The sequence below is a fragment of the Thalassophryne amazonica genome, chromosome 19, assembly GCF_902500255.1.
Source record: "Thalassophryne amazonica chromosome 19, fThaAma1.1, whole genome shotgun sequence".
Classification (NCBI taxonomy): Eukaryota; Metazoa; Chordata; class Actinopteri; order Batrachoidiformes; family Batrachoididae; genus Thalassophryne; species Thalassophryne amazonica.
The window spans coordinates 62,001,393-62,022,793 of record NC_047121.1 but is presented as its reverse complement, the minus strand read 5'-3'; the positions used below and the strand labels follow the sequence as shown (position 1 = coordinate 62,022,793).

The 21,401-nt window shown below is 39.4% G+C and overlaps 1 protein-coding gene and 1 long non-coding RNA gene across 2 annotated transcripts in view; one reads left to right on the top strand and one right to left on the bottom strand.

Annotated features, from left to right (window-relative positions):
• The window catches only part of LOC117532313 (ryanodine receptor 3-like), a 323,993-nt gene that overhangs the window by 173,948 nt on the left and 128,644 nt on the right, over nt 1-21,401 (bottom strand). The window contains 11 exon segments of the mRNA XM_034195633.1: nt 214-388; nt 1,595-1,797; nt 2,937-3,084; nt 4,668-4,827; nt 5,056-5,139; nt 7,741-7,844; nt 9,988-10,092; nt 12,253-12,469; nt 13,271-13,463; nt 13,670-13,911; nt 17,865-17,998. Of these exon segments, the coding sequence (XP_034051524.1) occupies nt 214-388; nt 1,595-1,797; nt 2,937-3,084; nt 4,668-4,827; nt 5,056-5,139; nt 7,741-7,844; nt 9,988-10,092; nt 12,253-12,469; nt 13,271-13,463; nt 13,670-13,911; nt 17,865-17,998 (1,765 nt within the window).
• On the top strand, nt 2,173-20,658 carry LOC117532314. The gene is made up of 3 exons (XR_004566835.1): nt 2,173-2,245; nt 4,948-4,953; nt 20,648-20,658. It is a non-coding gene; the product is annotated as an uncharacterized LOC117532314 (long non-coding RNA).

The window sequence follows — 21,401 nt, the reverse complement described above, 5'->3', positions numbered from 1 at the left end:
AGTAAGGGTGATTTTGTTACAGGGGGGCCACTTATTTTTCACTTATCTGCCCAGCATGGTCATTCTAGGTTAATGTTCCTGCTCTGCACGTGAAGGCTTTATTAAAAGTCGATTGGAGGATTTGTGGGACAGACGAATCTTTCGTCAATCATGTTGTCATTCTCTCGCTCTTTGACCTTACGTTCATATAAAAGGAATCAGATGGTTTCTCACCATCCTCGGTTTCAAAGTCAGTGAAGCAGAGTTCAGAGCCTTTGCTAGTAATGAGGATCTCTCCGTTCAGGGTGAAGATCATGGACTTGTCTTCCATGTTGATCATACAGCCCACCACGTCACCAGCATGCCAGCACCGGCCAAACAAACGACTGCCCATGTTCAGACAGTGACCCTGCAGCACATGCACAAGCACACATAAGAATGATCATCAATTGCTGTTCTGGTATTGACTGCAAAGTTGTCACAGCATTACTTATTTCACTTGTGGGTTGATGATCTTTATATTCTCTGCAAAAAGTGATCAGTGACCAACTACTTCACTTCAACAAGACGGCAAGTACTAAAATTTATCACAAGTGGACAATCAGGACCAGGATCAGTTTCAATCAATTTAATTTCAATGTATTTATTTATATATTGCCAAATCACAACACAAGTTGCCCAAAGATGCTTTACATGGGGAAGGTGTAATGTTCTCCACCCCTTGAGCAAGCACTTTGGCAACAGTGGTATGGAAAAACTTCCTCACGTGTGCTTTGATCATGTGAAGAAACCTTCAGCAGACCAGACTCAGAGGGGTGACCATCTGCTTTGGCCATGCTATCAGGAGCAAAATAAATAAAGCAAAGCACAACAAGATTAAATTGTATTTCTGGTCAAGCAGATGGGCAACACAAATTTTTACCCAGTTTTAACCCAAATGGTTCTATTACTTTTTGAGTTATGGTCAGGTCCATAAATACTTGGACATTGACAAAATTCTTATAAATTTGCCTCTGCACTCTAAGAAATGAAACACGGGGGTTTAATATGTAATTAATACTATTATTTTCAATATACTTGCAATTGTTAATTTTAGGGATTTAACTAATAATGTTTCATTTGATTTAATTACTTTAAACTACAATGTTGTTTTTGCACTTAATTGACAATGTTATGTGGAAAAAACATACCTTAACTTATCAATTAAATTCAACATTTTATTTCTTAGAGTATATACACACTACGGAAGTGAAATGAAACTATCAAGATGTGCTTGCAGCACAGATTACTTGCTTTAATTCACAGAGTCCACTTACCTATGAACCGGACTGTATTAGTAAAAATGTACTTGTGGACATTTGCTACACAAAGACTGCAAAAAATGTCAGATTAACATTTTCTGAAGCATTATTTTTCAAATTTCCTAATAACTTTACAGGTTCTACAAGGGTCCCAGATATTGCATTCTCACTTGGTTTTCAAATGTGTTATTCACGGAGTAAAAACAAGGTTCCTAAAATCTGTACTCTTTTCTGTAATCTTGTGATTAGTGATACATAACAATGGAAGAAAAACCATGACCCCTATGGTGATATTTAGTCTTAGATCACCTTACCCTGTATCCATCAAAGACGAAAGCGAACTCATCTGTGCCGAGTTCCACATCCGGCTTACATCTGGGCCTGGCCCACCCCACTCTCATGTCCCCCCCTGTCACAGCCTGAAACTCAAAGTACCATTTCCCAGTCTTCACCGCATGTGTTCTCTCTACTCTGAAGAAGCGGATCTTGTCAATGCTGAGACGCTCAATAACTTGTCCTACAAATCAAAGGGGGAGCCACAGTACCAAGAAGGAAACAAAATTTAAACATGTTGTATGGTCAAGATTTTACTTGAGGCACATATTAAGTTTACAAAATCTTCCAAATACAACCAACAAATACAAAAACTAGAATACAACTAAGTAGAGAGCAGATTAAGCTCATGAATGTCAACCCCATAGCCTTAATAAATGCTTACTAAATGAAATTAGTTAATGCTAAAATAAGACTTTTCCTCTCCAAGACTGTCTGACTGTTGGCTGGTTGCAGTCAAGTGACTGTGGCGATGTGGCGAAGTACTTGGAGCAGAACCAAGGTCAATACATACAGATGGGGCTATTTCCCTGAACTTTTTTAAAAATTGAATTAGGTTTAACCCTCAAGTGACCGAGTGGGGCCGTTTATGACCCCGGGGATATATTTTTTGGCACAGTTTTTCCTAATTTGTTCACAGAATTTTGCAAGGAACGTCCAATCCATGTGGCAAGTATAATCCAAATTTGTGCAGGGTCACTTATGATTCCAGGAACATTAATGAGATTTTCAACATCATAGCTTCAGATGTATTGTATTTTGCCAATTCTAATCATTATACTTTACTGTTACATAGGGAAGTATGGCCAACAAACCTAGGATAGCAAGATTTACAGCTGCACAAGCATTGGGACTGATTCTTGATGCCCAGAGTGAGGATGAAAATAGCTCATGATTGTCACAAAGGATGACTGATGGGTTCACAGGGATTTGTGTTAAAGCATTGGTAACCAGTTCTTCTGTATTTGATGCTGTAATTATCCTGCCATATACAGTCGCTAAAATAGCTTGGTCACTTGAGGGTTAATATATACCATACTGACCAATCAAAGACCCCTTTATTGGGTAGGATTTAATGGGTTTTTTTCAGAATGGGACATCCTTAGTTTAATTATATACCCAGTTTTCATCTACTGTATATACCAACAGGAAGTTCAGTGGATTTATCCCGTCGTGTCTTGAGGAAAGTAATGCAGAAAAGCCACGCTTCATATCCCTAGGACATTACTGAACTATAAACACAATTTACAGGATACCAGCAGCCCCTTAACCATACAATCAAGTACAACCATAATAATGGGAATTATGATGGTCCAGACTCACCGCCTTCCTGGTCTGTAGGCTCAATGTTGTAGCCGTAGCCAATCAGAGTGCGTATAGCCTCCCGCAGACTGTCCCTGTTGGACTTCTTGGTGCGCTCATCCAGCAGAATATAAGGAACCAAACGAGGGTTCCGCTTACTCTTTAGATCCTGCTTGGAGCAGAAGCAGTCAAAGAGGATTTTTGGTGTATACATCTGCAACAATTTGCTTTCCAATGATTCCTCCTTCAGTCATTACTTGTTGGCAAGTACAAGCGATCAAGCTTATTCACACAAGTACAGTGTTTGCTACAGCTGTGTTGTTAGTGTCGGTAACTGAGAAGTTAACTATCGCTTGCTGACGCTCACTTCTTTCCTGATCTTTCTTGTGTTCTTTTCCATAGCATTGCTCCCATGTGGCTGAGATGCAGCTGGAGAAGTTTCACATTACTACACCTTGAGGCAGTTTTTATGGCTTAACTTGAAAAACAGGCTGAGCAATAACCAGAAGGTTTGTTTGATCGGCTGTTTTTGTTTAAAATCCTAAAAAGATTCTGCCTTTTTTTTTTACCTGAAACCCTGAGCAGTTAAAGGGTTAACAGTTGAACATTGTCAAGTTTTGCATGGACTTCATTTCAAAAGAAACAAACGTTGGTAATAGATTCAGATACACTTTGATTTTCTTTTTCACTCAGCTTTAGGGGAACACCTTGTGGGTTGTAACCCTGCTGGACCCACAAAATACCAAATGCTGAACAGAAAGTAGAAAATAGACCCCAAGAATCCTATAACCACAATGGTACCATTTCAGATTTTTCTGTTAAAGAAGTGTGAAAATGAAATGTATGACTTTTGCTTACCAAGATGTCAGTGCCAAATATTTGTCATGAACACCTGAAAGTTCTCAGTCCTCAGGTCAAGTCATTATGCACTAGTGCCACATGTCATTGTATCTACCAAGCTATGGAACCGACTTTTGGTCTGCATGGTGGAAAAATCGGTCCATCTCCAACTCTCGAGAGCAGCTACCTATCTTCTGCAGGCAGGTGAAATGTGGGCTTGCCCTTGGTCTTTTCCAGTTGCTGTGGTCCTCACCACTGAGGCACCCATATGCTGGATCTTGACCAGAGACATGTGGCACATAGACAAAATGTCATTGGTGAGCCTCATCCAAGACCAAGCAACTGTTTGGTTGGCACAAATTCATTCCAGGGATACCCAAGGATCCTTCAAAGAGACTTTGTTGTCACATTAGATCACTGATTATCATCTAGCTCTCACAACCAGTCAGCAAGACCACAAGCACCAAGGCCCTAAACACGTGGTGCTTCCTCCAGCAAAAGTATCATCATCACCAAACCAGTGACTTTGTTCAGGTAAAAGATTTCGATGCGCTTTGTGAAAAGCCGCTGTACTTTGTGTTTAGCCTTCAGTCTGATTCATGATCTAAGTGGTTTTACAGACTGAATAAGCCACTTGAATTTATAATTACACAAATATAATACTATTAAACCAATTAGCACAATCATATACATCTTAAAGGGGAAAACAAAGCACAAAATGCTTTTCATAATAGATGCAATTAAAAGTTTAAAAACTAAAATCCACAATGAAATAAAAAGAAATCCTCCCTTTAGTCTGCTGCAGTCCGTGTTTCTATTCTAAAGTACTTGCTCATTGCAGTGGGAAGTTCCCTCGGCTTAATGTAAGTGCCACTTTCAAGATTTAGAAAGTTGAAATATTTCATCGTATACCTGCTGGATGCCATATGTCCATCCCTGTTTGATGCGATCCTTTGCCCATACGTTGTGTGCGTTCTCTGCCAGTTTGTCTACCAGCAGCTCCTGACCTGGTGTCAGCTTTATGTCCGATAGGTCTAACGGTGTTGGTTTATATCCATTGGACATCATGTAGCTGCAGAACCAAGATCACAAAACAGATATATTTAAAATAACAATCTCCTCTCAGTCATGGATATGATGGACAGTAAATGCACCAGGATTTCTTCATCACTGTTTATGGCCTGACATACAGTAAATCGTTATAGAAAACAGTACATACCATGGCAGAATGAATCTGCTATATAATTTAGTTAAGGATTTCTCATCTTAACTGTGGACATTTAGATGTAAATATGCTCACTTTTTTGGAAGTTTCATCTTTTTGAGGGAGTGTTCAGCGTTAGGATTGACCTGGACTACACGACAGCCCAAAGCCAACAGGGTTCTGTGGGAGAAGCAAACAAACTAATAAATAAATGAATAAACAAAAATGACCCTTTCGGAACAGTGAGTAAATCTACAAATGTTAAATATCACATTTACATTAATTTAACTTGACAAAGCAGACATAATGTCAGTATAAGACTGTGAAATACAATACTCAGATAAATGTGTTTACTGCAGAGTGCGTTTGATCAATTCCGCGTCTCTCTGTGAGATTGTAAAGTGACAGTTTGATGTCAAGTAACTGATCAATGTGACTGCCACAGAATGCGATTTATCACATTAAAGCAGGACTTCATAGTCCATGATTGAAAGAGAAGATGCAGAGCTGATAACAAGATTTACAGAGGCTGTTTGGAATAAAATTTAATGTAAAACAGTGGCAAGAGATGTTTTTTAAACAATGGAAATGGAAAACCCTTAAGTGACATTTATTGATTTTTTATTATATGAACTGCAGTAGTATATATATATATATGAGAGAGAGAGAGAGAGAGAGAGAGAGAGAGAGAGAGAGAGCCAAGGGTTCAATTTAGAACTAGACATTGGGGGACAAAGTGCGAGGCCCGCAGGGCCGAAGCCCATAGGCCGGAGGTCTGGGGGCCGCTTTAGGCCCCCAGAAGCCAACGGTTTCTAGATAAGCTCAGATGCATTCTGAGCATCCAGAACAGTAATTTTAATGTTTTGAGAAGACCATAAAGTGGACACCATTTGACTTATGCAATTTGAAACTGTGGATATAAGTACTTTATTCTGAGAATAGCCAGCATTGATTTTATTAACATCCTGGTGTAAATAAGGTATCACCACATGTGTAGAACTCAAAAAGAATGATAGGTTGAGTTCTTATTTAAAAAAACAACTGCAATATGGTAAAATGTATTCATAAATATGAAAGAACAGGCTCTTAATAATTATTAACTATCGCATACTGCAGTTTTTCCTCAAGATTTGTTTTTGCATAAGTTTGAAAAAACAACAGATCATAAGTTTAGGATAAATTACTTCTCATGAATTTAATTTTTGAAGTGGCACTAATGACACTCATACTGAACATAATTTCGCTTGCATAGACTGATTTTGGAGATCAAGCAATAATTGCAAATGGGCTTTCTGAGGTCCCAGATAGCTTTTCTGATTTTGTTTTCTAACTTTCAAAATGTAAATTAGCATATGGTCCATTGATACTTATGTGTAGACACAAGTCCCTAGAGGCAACTATTTTTGGTTTCAAATCTGGGCAAATGCAGTCCCAGAAAATTCCGAATGTGACAAACAAGAAACAGGTGTAAACAAGTCAATGCTTCTAAAAATACAAACTTGCAGAAACAAAGATACTATTCTGACATGGTTTGCACATAAGACTGACATAGCATGTTTCAAGTACACACATATATCTCAGAAGGTGGGGGGACATACCATATTCTGTCCCCCGTGGTTGAAAAGGTGGGGGGACATGTCCCCCCTATCCCCCACCAAACTGTGCCCATGTATATAGCCATATGTATATATGTGTGTGTGTGTGTGTGTGTGTGTGTGTGTGTGTGTGTGTGTGTGTGTGTGTGTGTGTGTGTGTGAGAGAGAGAGAGAGAGAGATAAGCTAAAAACCAGCTGTTAGCATGACTATCATTTACAAGTCTGGAGACGAGATTATGTGCAGTATGATGCTAAAGGTGACTAAACACTTACACTACCATTGACAACTAGAAAATAAAGCAAGAAACAGAAAAAGGAGAACAAGAAGGGGAAAAATCAGAAAAAATGAACAAAAAAAATTAAGAAAAAGAAAAATAAGGAAAATGGTGACAAAAGCAAGAAAAATAATGGGAAAATAAAAGGTTGAAAAAGAGAAATCATATAGAAGAAAAAGAAGAATTAATAACAAAGCAGATACATAAGAAAAGAGAAAAAGATAATAAAATGATGAACAAACCCAAGGTGCTATCGATGACATTGTCAACATTAATATTACAGCCAAACACTATTTTATTTGTATACATTTAGTGATATAATGGCATTCAGTGCAGAGAATGAAACAACACTCCCTATGCAGCTGTTGTAATTTGAGCTTTTCTATTCATTGTTTGCATGGCTGCACTGACCGTGTGTGCATATTTATCACATGACAGTACAAGGTGTGCACATGTTGGGTGCAAGTGAGTCCTGTCATGAGAAACTGTTGACCCCGCGCCCCAACCCCCCCAGTCACAAAGACAATGTTGTGAGTGACTGACAATTCTATGCATTCATATGGGGGTCCAACAAGTAGCCTATATTTTTTTTCGGAAAATCTGGCTCTCACGCAACATCTAGTACAAAGTAGTACAAAGTCACTGACTGGACCTTCAGTCCTTGAAATAATTGCTAATTTTGTATAACTACACATGCTGATATTCATACTGTTCCACTGTGTGAAGTCATTTCACTTGAGGTTCATTCTAACCAGAGTCACATATGGTCTGGTGGCCATTAATTTTCATGCAAATTACCAGACTAAACAGATCAAAACTATCTCTCTCCATCTCTTTGGTAAACTCTTCACTCTATTTTCCTAAAAAACAAAATTTGCATTGCAAAGAAAATACATCCGTCATGCTCATACTTCACAGTTTCTGTTGACATCTGCAGATTGTAGTTCTTTTCTGTTTCTGGCAGCTTGGAGAAATCCACCAGGCATGGATGCTGCCGCTTATTATCATCCCGTATCTAAGAGAAAACAAACAAAAACAAAACAAAACCAAAAGCCAAAGGAAGAATATTTGAACTTTTCTGCAACACACCAAATCTGCATATGGGCAGAAAGAAAAAATGCAAGATTTATATGTATGCATATGAAATTAACAGTCTGGTAACACAATGTAAATGTGAAGCAACACCAGAGGGGAATGTAGGATAAATACAGGATGCTGCTGGTTGCAGCGATAATAGAGTCGACTTGTGAATACATCATGAAAGAGGAACATGTTTTCTTGGGAGAGACAGAAAGGTGTACGACTGGAATACCAAGTGAGAAGTGTAATTCTCCTCTGGAAGCTGCAAGTCATGCCAAATAGTCCCTTTGGCAATGCTGCTCAGAGGAGGCGGCATGGCAATGACGGATGTTTACCAAGAAAACATGCAGGCCTGTGTTCAGATATGCCATTGCTTTTATGTGAACTGCAGTAGCCAGCTCTGGTGAGAATAGAACATGACGTCTTTCAGAGCGCTTGTCTCCAACAACAGGAATACAAAAATATATTTTGCAACCAGTTCTACCGAATACATAAATGAGCTTATTAGCTTATTACAAAATTACAAATGATCCCCTTATGGCAGCTGATTCTGGACTCCTCGCCATCCTCATCTTCCTTGACCTGAGAGCAGTATTTGATACCATCTGTCACTCCACTCTTCTTAATAGTCCAGCTTCCATTGGCACAACTCACATTCCATTAGATCAATTTACATCTTACCTCTCTGGGGCACTCAGCTCACCCAACTCCAGTCTTTTAAATCCACCCCTTCCTTCCTTCACTTCAGGTGTGCCCCAGGGCTCTGTCCTGGGGCCCCTCCTCTTCATCATCTACCTCCTTCCCATTGGCTACATTTTCTGACAATTTACCATCCATTTTCACTGTTATGCTGATGACAGCCAGCTCTACCTTGCCACTAAACCCTCGTCCACTCTTCTGCCCACCTCCTTCATTGATTGCATAACTGAAATAAAAACCTGGCTCACCATAAACTTTCTTAAAGTAAACAGTAGCAAAATCAAGGTTCTTCTCATTGGCACGAAGTCCACTTAATCCAAAACTGAGTTTTTCTCTCACTATTGATAATTCCACTGTCTCACCATCCCCCCCAGGTTAAGAGCCTGGATGTCATCCTTGACAGTACTCTTTGTTGTGCAGCTAAGCTAAAATTTCCATAAAAATTATTAATTTTGTGATAAAAGCATGGAATTTGGCTCACACATTCTAAATTAACTAATGTTTATTTTCAGATATCGAGCCATCCTGGAGCTGACCTCTAATGAGCTACAGGGGTCAATAAAGAATTACACAGGGGTCAAAATTTAAAAATGCTCCAATCATGTTGAAAACTATACCGCATTATTTGTCTGATCATAACAATTCCAAAAAGGTATAGTTTAGACTATCTATGACTGAATTCCATGGAGTTATGGGGTAAAAATGGTGACAAAAGTCTGTTTCAGTTTGTACAGGGGTCAAAAGTTAAAGTTGCTCCAATTTTGCTAAGAAAATAACGCAAATTGTTGGTTGAGGTAATAGCATTTTAAAAAGGAATAGTTTGCGCCATCTGTCATGCTTAGTTATCATGTTACGGGGTAACATATGTCACATGTCATAGAATCCAATGGATGTCGACCTTTACTTTGGAGACCAAGCATTCACTAGTTAAACCTTTTCCATTTATTAATCCTTTTATTTCAATGTTTGTGGTGGTTTATGGCTGTCCTGAAATGAACTATGTTCTACCCTTAAATGAAACAATACATGAGTGACACTCAAACACATAGTACACGCACAATGAACCTGCTGCCTGTAACGAAACATCTACATGAATGACAGCAATACTAAATACACAGAAAATGAGTGTTATTTCCACTTACCCTCTTTTTGGTGTGAATTGCAAATTATAAAAAAGAAAGCAAGATGATGTAGAGGCATTTGTGATGGTTAAATTCTCTATTCAGTCATGGCTAATGCATCATAAGCTGTTTTTTAAACTCTAATTTGTTGAGAATGTGTGTAATTATGATGCCTGTTTGTTCAAAAACACAGAAAATGCCATCAGGTATAACCAAAATTCCATTTGGTAGGTAAGAAAGCAGCTTCGCAGTTCTTACCTTGCCGTAGGACCAGCCGAGCTCTATCTTATTCATGCCCCACAATTCATGAATGTTTTCAGCCAGTTTGTCTCGAACCTTCTCCAAATGGAGTGGCATGACAATCTAAAAAAAGATAAAAAGATAAAAGACAAAACTTCAATGTAACAACTTGAAGTAATATGTGTGTGTGTGTGTGCTAACATTTTACTTCAGCCTGGTTTCTCAACGAGGGCCAGTATAACACTATAATTCTGAAGATAAAATATGGATTGGTACCAAATGTCCGTGACCCAACTTCAAACTTGGGTACTTTAGGTTTTACAATTTAATGTTGCTTTACTGTGTGTAGCATGATAGCGTGATATATTGTTCGCATGCATGCTAATGTGGAAACATTATGTCTGAAACACACCATGAGTGTTGCGTGTGCGTTGCTTAACTGCTGCCACTGGAGTGCACGTGTGTATTGACATCGGGTTGTGTTTTAGCTGTACTGGTGTTGCTGCTCAGTCTTTGGCAATGTCTTTCTCTCACACTTTGTATCGTCTCTTATCATTTTTTTTGGAGTTACAGAGTGCCATCAGTTTGGGCTTTTGTGTGTGTGTGTGGGAGAGGCATGTATGTGTATTTATTTCCGATTTGTGTAGCTGATCTGCCTTTCAGCAGAAAGCAGACGTCGTGTTCAACTTGTAATACATGGTGGTGACATGGACAGAAACACGCATACATGTATGCACAGACACGAGCCCGACCCAAATCCCTTTAGTGAGGGGAGTGCAGTGAGGCACACCTCATTTACATTTAAAACTACAGACACAGAAGCAGCTTTTTCCTCAAACAAAAGTGTTTATATGCAGCTAAAATCCAGGATTGCAGTGGATTTAGCAAGAAACTTCAAAGATATGTTTCGGGGACCTCTGTGGCCTACGTCAACTTGTTGAAAAGGAGTGCAATACGTGAGCTTGAAAAGATTTGTCTGAAGTGAACTGTCTACAACAGACAAACTGGTCCACAGAATAGGATCAAAGTAAAGCTCTGTAGCCTGCTGACTTCTTCTTGACTCTGGGGACACTAATCAGTCACACATTTTGCAGACATGAGAAGGAACAAAAAGTTTAAGAAGTTCAACAAGATAGGTGGGTGCACGACCATTTCGAGCCTTATACATCAGCAGAAAACACTTAAAATCAGCTTTCACAGTCAGAGGGAGCCACTGAAGGGAAGCTACAACAGGTGTAATGTGATCAAATCTTCTGGTTTTAGTCAAATCTTCAACAGCAGCATTCTGAACGATCTGCACACATCACATACTCTTAAGAAGTCATTGAAAAATGGTATCCAGCATTAATAGTATCCACAAATTGTGATAAAATCTTTGAATGTTTCATTTCATTTTCATTTATTTATATATAGCGCCAAATCACAAGGTTACCTCAAGGTGCTTCACACAAGTAAGGTCGAACCTTACCAACCCCTCTGAGGAAGAAACCTCAAGCAGACCAGACTCAAAGGGGTGACCCTCTGCTTGGGCCATGCTACAGACACAAATTACAAAACAATTCACAAAATGAACATATAGGAAATGCTGTTAGTGCACAGGACGGTTTCTGTAACAGATACCACACCCATCTCAGGATGGAGCTGCACCTCAAACAAAGAGAAAAGAAAAAAGAAGAATCAAGCATCAGAAAGACAACAAATAGAGTAATTTGTCAGCATTAAGCAACAACAAAAACAGAAGAAATACTAAGGCCCTAAGCTTCACTAACAGACCCAGAATTTAAATAAAGTTGAGGCCGCAGCACGCTCCATGTCCTAATAAAATGAACTAAAAGAGTAAAAAGCATAGTGACAGACTATGCCAGTATGCTAGCCATATGAAAGGGAAATAAGTGTGTCTTAAGTCTGGACTTGAAAGTCTCTACAGAATCTGACTGTTTATTAATGCAGGGAGATCATTCCACAGAACAGGGGCATGCTAAGAGAAAGCTCTATGGCCCGCAGACTTCTTATTCACCCTAGGGACACTAAGTAGTCCTGCACCCTGAGAACGTAAAGCCCGGGCCGGTACGTAAGGTTTAATTAGGTCAGCTAGGTAGGGAGGTGCCAGTCCATGAATAATTTTATAGGCTAGTAGCAGAACCTTAAAATCTGATCTCACTGGGACAGGAAGCCAGTGAAGAGATATATAAACATTTACAATGCAATGTATCTTAAATGTGCTCAATCTTTAGACATGTGTTTACCTGACTTTAAAGATATTTCAAGTTAAACTCAGCTTACCTGGCTCGTTTCCACTGGTGTAGGGATGAAGGAGGCCTGTGACATGAAGTGGGTGGGACCCAGAAGATCTCGGACCCCGTCCACATCCCGCTTATATTCTTTCACTGGTTCGACCTTCATCTTTTCTTTCGGCAGCAGCGCTTCATAACATGGTGCGTAGCTCGATGGTGGCAAGAACTTAAAGTCGCCATGCCGACCACCAAAAAGAAAACGCACCCTAAGAAGAAGATACATTAGTTTAATATTTTATTGTACATTTTAAAAATGGCATCATGTGGTCACAGTGTCCCCATATGTGTTTGTAGATATAATCAAATTCTTAATAATCAACTGGTATTTTAATATACAACGATTTGGGAGTTATTGGGCTTTTAAATATTTTGTGTTTTTCATGGTGGGGAAAATAAATAAGCTTTCTTAATGTTCAAATATCTAAAATCACATCAAAGTGAAACCATAGTGATATAGCATGATACTAATTAAACAGGCACGCTGTCCTCAGAAAGTTTCCAGTGTTTAAAATTTAAATTTTCCATGAAAAATGATGGCTGGAGAATCAATACTTACCTTCACAGATTGCCTTAGAATGCAGGAAACAAAAAGCTATAGATTTTTAAAAATCAAAAAAATTTCCTGGTTGGGTGGGGGGGACCATATCCTCTCACCTGAAGAGAGATCCACCCCTGCACTTTGCTTTCCAGTATTTATATATTTTGTCAGAAACTGTGCAATTTACAGTGTTTTGTTTGATCAGGTAATGCTTTTCACTACAAATGGATTCCAAAAACAACTGTTTGAGCTTAAAATACCATTTTGAAGTCCCCGTCAGTCACACTATCTAAGGTTATTGTGGATGTAATGCCAGTCTGCTTCACCCGTGTTCAGTCTCAAGGCTGCGAGGTTTAACGCACTGAAAGTAGAATTTCAAGCAGTGTTCGTGTGTGCGGTTGTTATTGTTTTCATTGGATTTTTCAACCAGTCGCTTTGCAGAAGAGACTCGGGACTAACTTGTACTCACTTTACCCCTGCAGAGAAACTAACAACGGGGAAGAAGAGGCCATCTGTGTTGAAATTTTCAAACATGCCCTGAACCGGCTGCCCGTTGATCCTGAAGGAGATGCTGGGGGCTCCGAGGTCCAGACAGCAGCTCACCACATCCTCTGAAGTTAGGACGTGCTGGTTCATGGATGCAACAGCCCGTGGGATGCGACCTGAAACCCACAAATAGACATGGTTATTTGAAATTTGACCCTTTGAGTGGTGTCGGCACAGCTCATTCACAAAGACACACACAGAGCTGGACACACTGAACAACGCACAGTTACACACAGTCTGGGCAAGGAGATCATTCCTGCTGGGTACTGATTGTGTCTACCAGTAATATAAACTGCTTATTATCTCTCCTCCAATCACTTACCTGACCAGAGGTGAAGTCCATCAAAACCATATGAGTACAGGTCATCTCCCACGCCATTGCCACCCCAGCCTTCCCCTCCTCCAGGGTACGGGGCATAACCTTTGCTGTTGGCCCAGCCCACGCGCAGGTGGGAGGGCTCACTCGTCACAAAGTGGTCGACCTGGTCAATCATCAGCTCATAATACCACTTCTTATACTGAGCTGAACCCTCGCTGACCCCCAGGAAAATGTTCGGTCTCATGCTGGAGAACAAGTACAACACAAAACAGACACCATAAAGTGAAACATTCTCAGCCACTTTTATGTTAATCTGAGTGACTCGGTGAGTGTATCCACATTCTTTCAGATTCAATAACTCCAAAATTACGAATGCCAGCATCTTGTTCTTTACCATGTCACATATGAAACAACTACCAACAACTGTACATATGCACATATTTCTTAATCACTCTGAATTACAAAGATGGAATGTCTGTTTGTTGAATCGAACACTCCATCCTTAAAAAAAAATTAAATTTCATTTAACTGCATGAATTGAAAACATTCTTTTTTTTTGTTTGTTTTATATGTCACCTAAAATGTTTCAACATATTTTTTAAAATGTATTTTTATGAATGCATTTTTACAAAAAGGTAGTGGAGATGTTCAATACTTTGAAATGTATACAAACAAAGTGAATGGTAAATGGAAGCAAATTGCATGAAACATTTGCATTTTTCTTTACAGTGGGACAAATCATCAATGCCACATATCATACAATCCACCTATCAAATAACCACGATCTCTTTAAGTGTTATATAATAAAAACTACAGTGCATCCGGAAAGTATTCACAGCACTTCAATTTTTCCAAAACAAAATTTATTTTACACCCTTATTTCAAAATGGAGTAAATTCATTTTGTTACTCAAAATTCTACTCACAACACCCCATAATGACAACATGAAAAAAGATATTTTGAAACTTTCAAAATGTATTAAAGATAAGAAGAAGAGGAAGAGAGTCAGTTTAAAGGATCAGATGATGGAAGCTGAAGGAGGAAGACTATTGTGTAAAATCCACTGAGCAGGTGAGAAAGGCACTGGGTGGAGGGAAAGACGTTTTGGACAACTGGAAAAGTAATAATAATAAATTTATTTGTAAAGCACTTTCAATCAAAGTACTGCACAACAAGCAAATCAAGATAAACAGGTTAAGAGCAAAGTTAAAATCAGAGTCAAATCATTATATAATGATGTAATTATAATTAAAACTGTAACACCACAACTCATGACTTATATGTAGCACAAAATAAGCAGGGGCGACATCTGGACAGTGGAAGGAAGACAAGGACACTTGGCGGTCGAATGAAGATGTTCAGGAACATATAAGGAGAAAAAAGGTTGGTGGAAAAGAATTGGGACAGTTGGAGATATGAAGAAAGTAGACAAGAGCACAGGAAGATGTCATGTAAGGCAAAAAGAGAAATGGCTAAAGCTAAGAAATGGGTATACAACACGCTGTACAAGAAGCTGAAGAGTAAGGAAGGAGAAAAGGACTTGTACCAATTAGCCAGACAAAGGGACAGAGTTGGAAAGGAGCTGCAGCAGGTTAGGGTAATAAAGGATACAGATGATAAAGTGCTGACAAGTGAGGAGAGTGTGTTGAGAAAGTGGAGGGAATATTTTGAGGAGCTGATGAATGAAGAAAATGAGAGAGAGAAAGGGCTGGATGATGTGGAGAGAACAAATCAGGAAGTGCAAGAGATTAGTAAGGATGAAGTGAGTGCAGCTATGAAGAGTGGAAAGATGTTTGTCCAGATGACATGCCAATGGAGGCATAGAAATGTTTAGGAGAGATAGCTATGGAGTCTCTAAACAGATTGTTTAATAAAATCTTGGAAAGTAAGAGGATGCCTGAGGAATGGAGACAAAGTGTGCTGGTTCCTATTTTTAACAACAAGGTTGATGTGCAGACCTGCAGCAACTACAGAGGTATTAAGATGATGAACCACAGCATGAAGTTATGGGGAAGAGTAGTAGAAGCTTCGCTTAGAAAACAGGTGAAGATCTGAAAGCAGCAATATGGTTTCATGCAGAGAAACAGCAATACAGATGCAATGTTTACTCTGAAAGTACTGATGGAGAAGTATAGAGATGACCAAAGGAGTTACATTGTGTGTTTGTGGATTTACAGAATGCTTATGACAGGGTGTCAAGAGAAGAGTTGTGGAATTGTATGGGGAAGTCTGGAGTAGCAGAGAGGTATGTGAGGGTAGTGCAGGAATGTACAAGGACAGTGTGACAGCGGTGAGAGGCACAGTAGGAAGGACACATTCATTCAAGGTGGAGGTGGGATGAGACCAAGGATCTGCTCTGAGTCCTTTCTTGTTTGCAGTGGTGATGGCAGATTGACAGATTACATCAGACAGGAGTCTCCATGGATTATGATACTGCAGTTAACACTGTGATCTGTAGTGAGAGTAGAGAGAAGGTTGAGTCAAGCCTGGAAAGGTGGAGATATGCTCTGGAGAGCAGGGGAATGAAAGTCAGTAGGAGCAAGACTGAGTACATGTGTGTGGATGAGAGGGAGCCCAGTGGAATAGTGTGGTTACAAATAATTGGGGTCAACTGTTCAAAGTAATGAAGAGTTTGGAAGAGAGGTGAAGAAGAGAGTGCAGGCAGGGTGGAGTGGGTGGAGAAAGGTGGTTGGATTTGTGACCAAAGAATATCTGCAAGAGTGAAAGGGAAAGTCTACAAGACAGTAGTGAGACCAGCTGTGTTGTACGGCTTACAGACAGTGGCACTAACAAAAAGACAGAAGGCAGAGCTGGAGGTGGCAGAGCTGAAGATGTTGCAATTCTTTCTGGGAGTGACGAGAATGGACATGACTTGGAATGAATATATCAGAGGGACAGCTCAGCTGGGACGGTTTGAGACAATGCCAGAGAGGTGAGAATGAGATGGTTTGGACATGTGCAGAAGAGGGACACAGGGTATATAGAGAGAAGGATGCTGAGGATGGAGCCACCAGGCAGGAGGAGACGAGGGAGGCCAAAGAGGAGGTTTATAGATGTAATGAGGGAGAACATACTGGTTGTTGGCGTGATAGAGGAAGATGCAGAGGACAGGGTGAGATGAAAACGACTGATCTGCTGTGGCGCCCCTAACGGGAACAGCTGAAAGAAGAGGAAGAAGAATCAGCTCCGAAGGGGCATTGTTTTTGACTGGTGTAACAGACCAAGATATAGCCTCATCTCAGACTATACACAGGGTTAAAACTGGCTGGCCATTTCATATCATTATTTAGTCTCAGCTCAATCATACCTCCTATGTCATAAACAAAGAAACATTCAATGCTGATGTTACTTCACACACACAGGTGGCACAATCTTATAGACTACACTAAAAAAATACTTTAAATGAGAAATCAAGTGCAGATACCACAATGAAGCTGAAAAAGAAAGATATCTTTCAAATGCGCTTTTCTATTTATGATGTTACCAGGTGACAGATGCAACATAGAAAGAGTTGAAAATGTCCAAAAATTGTTATTTGTCATTGGCATCAAAAGATGTTGATCTTGCACTGATATTGTGACTTTTTATGCCAAATATAAAGGCGTATGATCTGGACTACAGGGGTATAGACTGGTGGAGCCGAAAATATGCCTCGGGCTATAAACCCACCTGGACTGTGTTACACCCCAGTGTTTATTTTTAGGGGGTGGGAGGCTGCTACACCTGCAACACAAACTAATTAACATGAAACGAAGAAACTAGAGGGTTAATGAACATTAAGAAATTTAAAGACTAAAGTGTGCATTATAGAAATCACTAATTCATGGTCCAATTTGTAGATGTTCAACATGAAACCTGTAATTGTATCTTGTATCAGCTTTACCGCAAACTCATAAAGTGAGAATTAAACATCAGTGTAACAAAAATATCTGTTTCAGCCACAGGTGGGACAAAGTCACTGTCAAGTCATCAATCTGCAAGTCCCAAGTCAAGTCTCAAGTCATAATGACCACCAATTGTTTGCAAGCTGACTTGAGACATGCTGATTCATGACTTGAGAGTGACTTGATGGTGACTTTGTCACTACCTCTGGTTTCAGCATCACTCTTCTACCCAATAAAATTCGTATTCTTTGACCATTTACTATCCATGCATATATCTAAGTGAATCAGAATTGCAAATTGAATGGCTGTCTGACCTTTGGACGTCATTGACCAGTTGTGTTTGAAGAAGCAGATCTCTGCTGGGCAGCAGGTGATCACAGATGAGGTTTTGATTGGTCCGCACGGCGACGCCGTTACATACGCACAGCGAGCACAGCACATCGAGAATCTACAGGAGATTCAACAGGGAGAAATGGTAGCAACAATAGCAAATACTGATCACATGTTGACCCCTTTTCCCCATTTAAGCCTTGTTTATGAATCCATATTTTTTCATAAATGACAAATTATTTCTGCTCCCAGATCTCTGTTCAGGTTACAGCTCTAGGGACAGCCTCTTTTCAAGCAGCTGGGTTTTAATTATTCTCTAATGCTTGTTGAGGCAAATCATGTCGAATAGTATCTTGTTCTGTACGGTAACAAAGCCGCAGAATTAAACTGTCCAAGAAACTCAGCCAAAGGTGACATTACTTTATTATTGATCCATTTCTCCTGTTTTTATAACGAAATGACGCATTAGAGCTGATTTATGACCTGGGCAATCTTAATGCCTGCCCCGGGTTTAAGTTTAATCTTTAATAGATTGGGTCATGGATGGGACACGCGGCTGGAAAAAGAAAGAAAGAAAGAAGAAAGAAAGAAAGAAAGAAAGAAAGAAAGAAAAAGCTGCAGGAACATGCTGCCAAGGATGAAATTTTATATGCTGGTAGAATTTAAGTATAATGAATGAGCACCTAAAGAGACAAAGATGTGACAAAGAGGTCCAGAGGGAAATATTATGGAAATAAATGCGCTTCCAGTGAATCATTTTTATGAGCCTAATGAGGAGCACCTTCACAAAAAAAAAAAAAATAATAATAATAATAAATACTGGAAAGAAGATCAGACATTTTAACTACATGGTGTTTTCTTGTTTGACTGAATTTTGGTGGCACAGAGGTGATGCTTTACTATGGGTTTGTTTTATTGTGGCTTTTTCCTAACTTGTTTTTCAGGAAGATTACACAAGACTGTTCAAGAAATGACCTAACAGATGCACAAAGTATCGGTATTTACTCAACATTGGTTCTTCTTCTTCTTCTTCATCCCTATATCAGTCTGCCCTCTGCATCTTCCATAAACCTCCTCTTTGGCCTTCACTTCTTCCTCCTGCCTGGCAGCTCCATCCTCAGCATCCTTCTCCTGACATACCCTGCATCGTCTCACCTTCTCCTCTATGACTCCCACTGTCCCTTTGATATACTCATTTCTTATTCTGTCCATCCTCATCACACCCAAGGAAAAGGTCAGCATTTTCAACTCTGACAGCTCCGCCACCTTGTACAACATAGGTGGTTTAACCACAGTCTTGTGATGGGAAATCGAGAAAAACCCAACAATGATGAGCATATATGGTCATGCTAACTTTGCGTAATCCATCAACCACGGTTAGTCCATGTTTCGTTAAGACTGTCCATAATAAAACATGCCATGTTGATGTACCAACACCTGCTTTAAATTGTGGTACACTGCAATGGATCAATATTATCAAGAAATATAACCTAACTCCTGATGTAGATTCTGGACAAATTCATTTTAGAATAGATCAGTTTCTTAAAAAGGTTTGTCACTGATGGTTATGACAGGTGGAATGACCAAAGAAATCAAGATGAAAAACCAAAACCAAAATAAATTTTTATCATTTTTTGGTATCTGAATGTGAAACCTGGAGCATCATTGATATTAGTTAACCCAGTGAAATACGGCATTTTTCAATATCAATAACAATTTCTGAATAACTAATCCACAGATCTTATTGAAACCCGTCACTCATAGGCATCCCATGACAGACAATTAACAACATGACATTTTGTGAAAATCTAGACAAGAATTTCTATTAGTGACCATGAAAAACAAATTCAAACAGGATGACGTTAATTACACTGCTGCATTGGAATAAACGGGCCTACAAACATTCAATAATACCGTTTGTCTAACCAAATTTCCGGACTGTTCATTATTGCCAAAGGTATGCACTCAGTATGTGTCCTTATAATTCTTACATTTTAATCATAATTTAAATTCAACTACCAAATTTTTTGTCTATTGATCTCTCTGTTGATTGATGGACTGGGGCAGCATCTGACATATTACCAGTGTTGCCACAGTTACTTTGAAAAAGTAATCCAATTACTGATTACTGATTACTCCTTGAAAAAGTAACTTAGTTACTTTACTGATTACTCAATTGTAAAAGTAACTAAGTTAGATTACTAGTTACTTTTTTAGTTACTTTTCCCAGCTGCCGACAACAACCCTCTGCCACCTCAACATGACAATGATACCTGTTTTGCCAAAATTCACTTTATAGTCACCCTTTCTTGACTTCAATGAAAATAAATACTTGTTTTATAAAAAGTAAAATAAAGACCTCTTTCTTGACCTCATATTTAACTGTTGACAGCACTGTAACAGTAAAACTTGCAATTTCGAACCTACATTTTTTATAAATGTAACTATTAAATTCTAACATTTTTCTAACTTTTAAATTCTCTCTAAACATTTTACTTGTCGAAATTATTATTATTTTAAGCAATATTAGTAGTTGTAGTAAAAAACGGCTTCAAAACTGGACCTTTAATCTAGGGGTGTTGTGAGGGGGGCACATCCCTCCCCCACGCCCCCATTCCATCTGGATTCACCCCTGCTTTGGCGTTTGAGCACAAAGAATGGATAACATTTATTTATGCAGAAAACATGACCAGATTTACAGGTAAGAAAGTTTTATTGCGTTTTCACATCATGTGGTCCTCAGAAAGAGAGTTTAGGTGCATTTGAGTGAAAAATAGTGTTAGTTGTTGACGCGTCGCAGAGGATCAGCTGTTTTTAATGAACAGATACGGAGCGGCTCAGCTCAGCTCTAAATAAAGGAGGAAAAAAAGTATAAAAAATGTCTTTGTAAAGCTCAGTGCAGGTGTGCTGATCACCGTGCTTTAAGAGGTGACGACGAGTCGAGCAGCTGCAAAAAACCGCGGATGATAAGCTCACAGCTCACTGAAAGTGGGCAGTTCAGTCGAACCCCGACCTCCTGCCCACAGACCAAGTTTAATGCTGCTATCGACCCACAATGAAAAATAATAGTAACGCACAGTGACATGGAGAAGTAACTTTAATCTGATTACCGATTTGGAAAGATTAACGCGTTAGATTACTCGTTACTAAAAAAAGTGGTCAGATTAGAGTAACGCGTTACTAAGTAACGCGTTACCGGCATCACTGCATATTACGGACATTGTAGTGGACCGTCATGGTGAAGACAGAGCTGAGCCAGAAGGTAAGACTCTCAATTTACCAGTCAGTTTAAGCTCCTGTCCTCACCTATGGTTAAGAAGTTTGGGTAATGACCGAAAGAATAAGGTCGTGGTTACAACAGCGTAAACGAGATTCCGCCATTGGGTTATTTGGGCTTACATGCCAAGACAGATGCTTGACTATCCAGCAGGGTGCTGCTTCTTTCAATCAAAAGGAGCCCCTGAGGTGGTTCGGGCATCTGCTGAGGATGCCCCCTGGTTGTCCCCCTAGAGAGGTCTTCC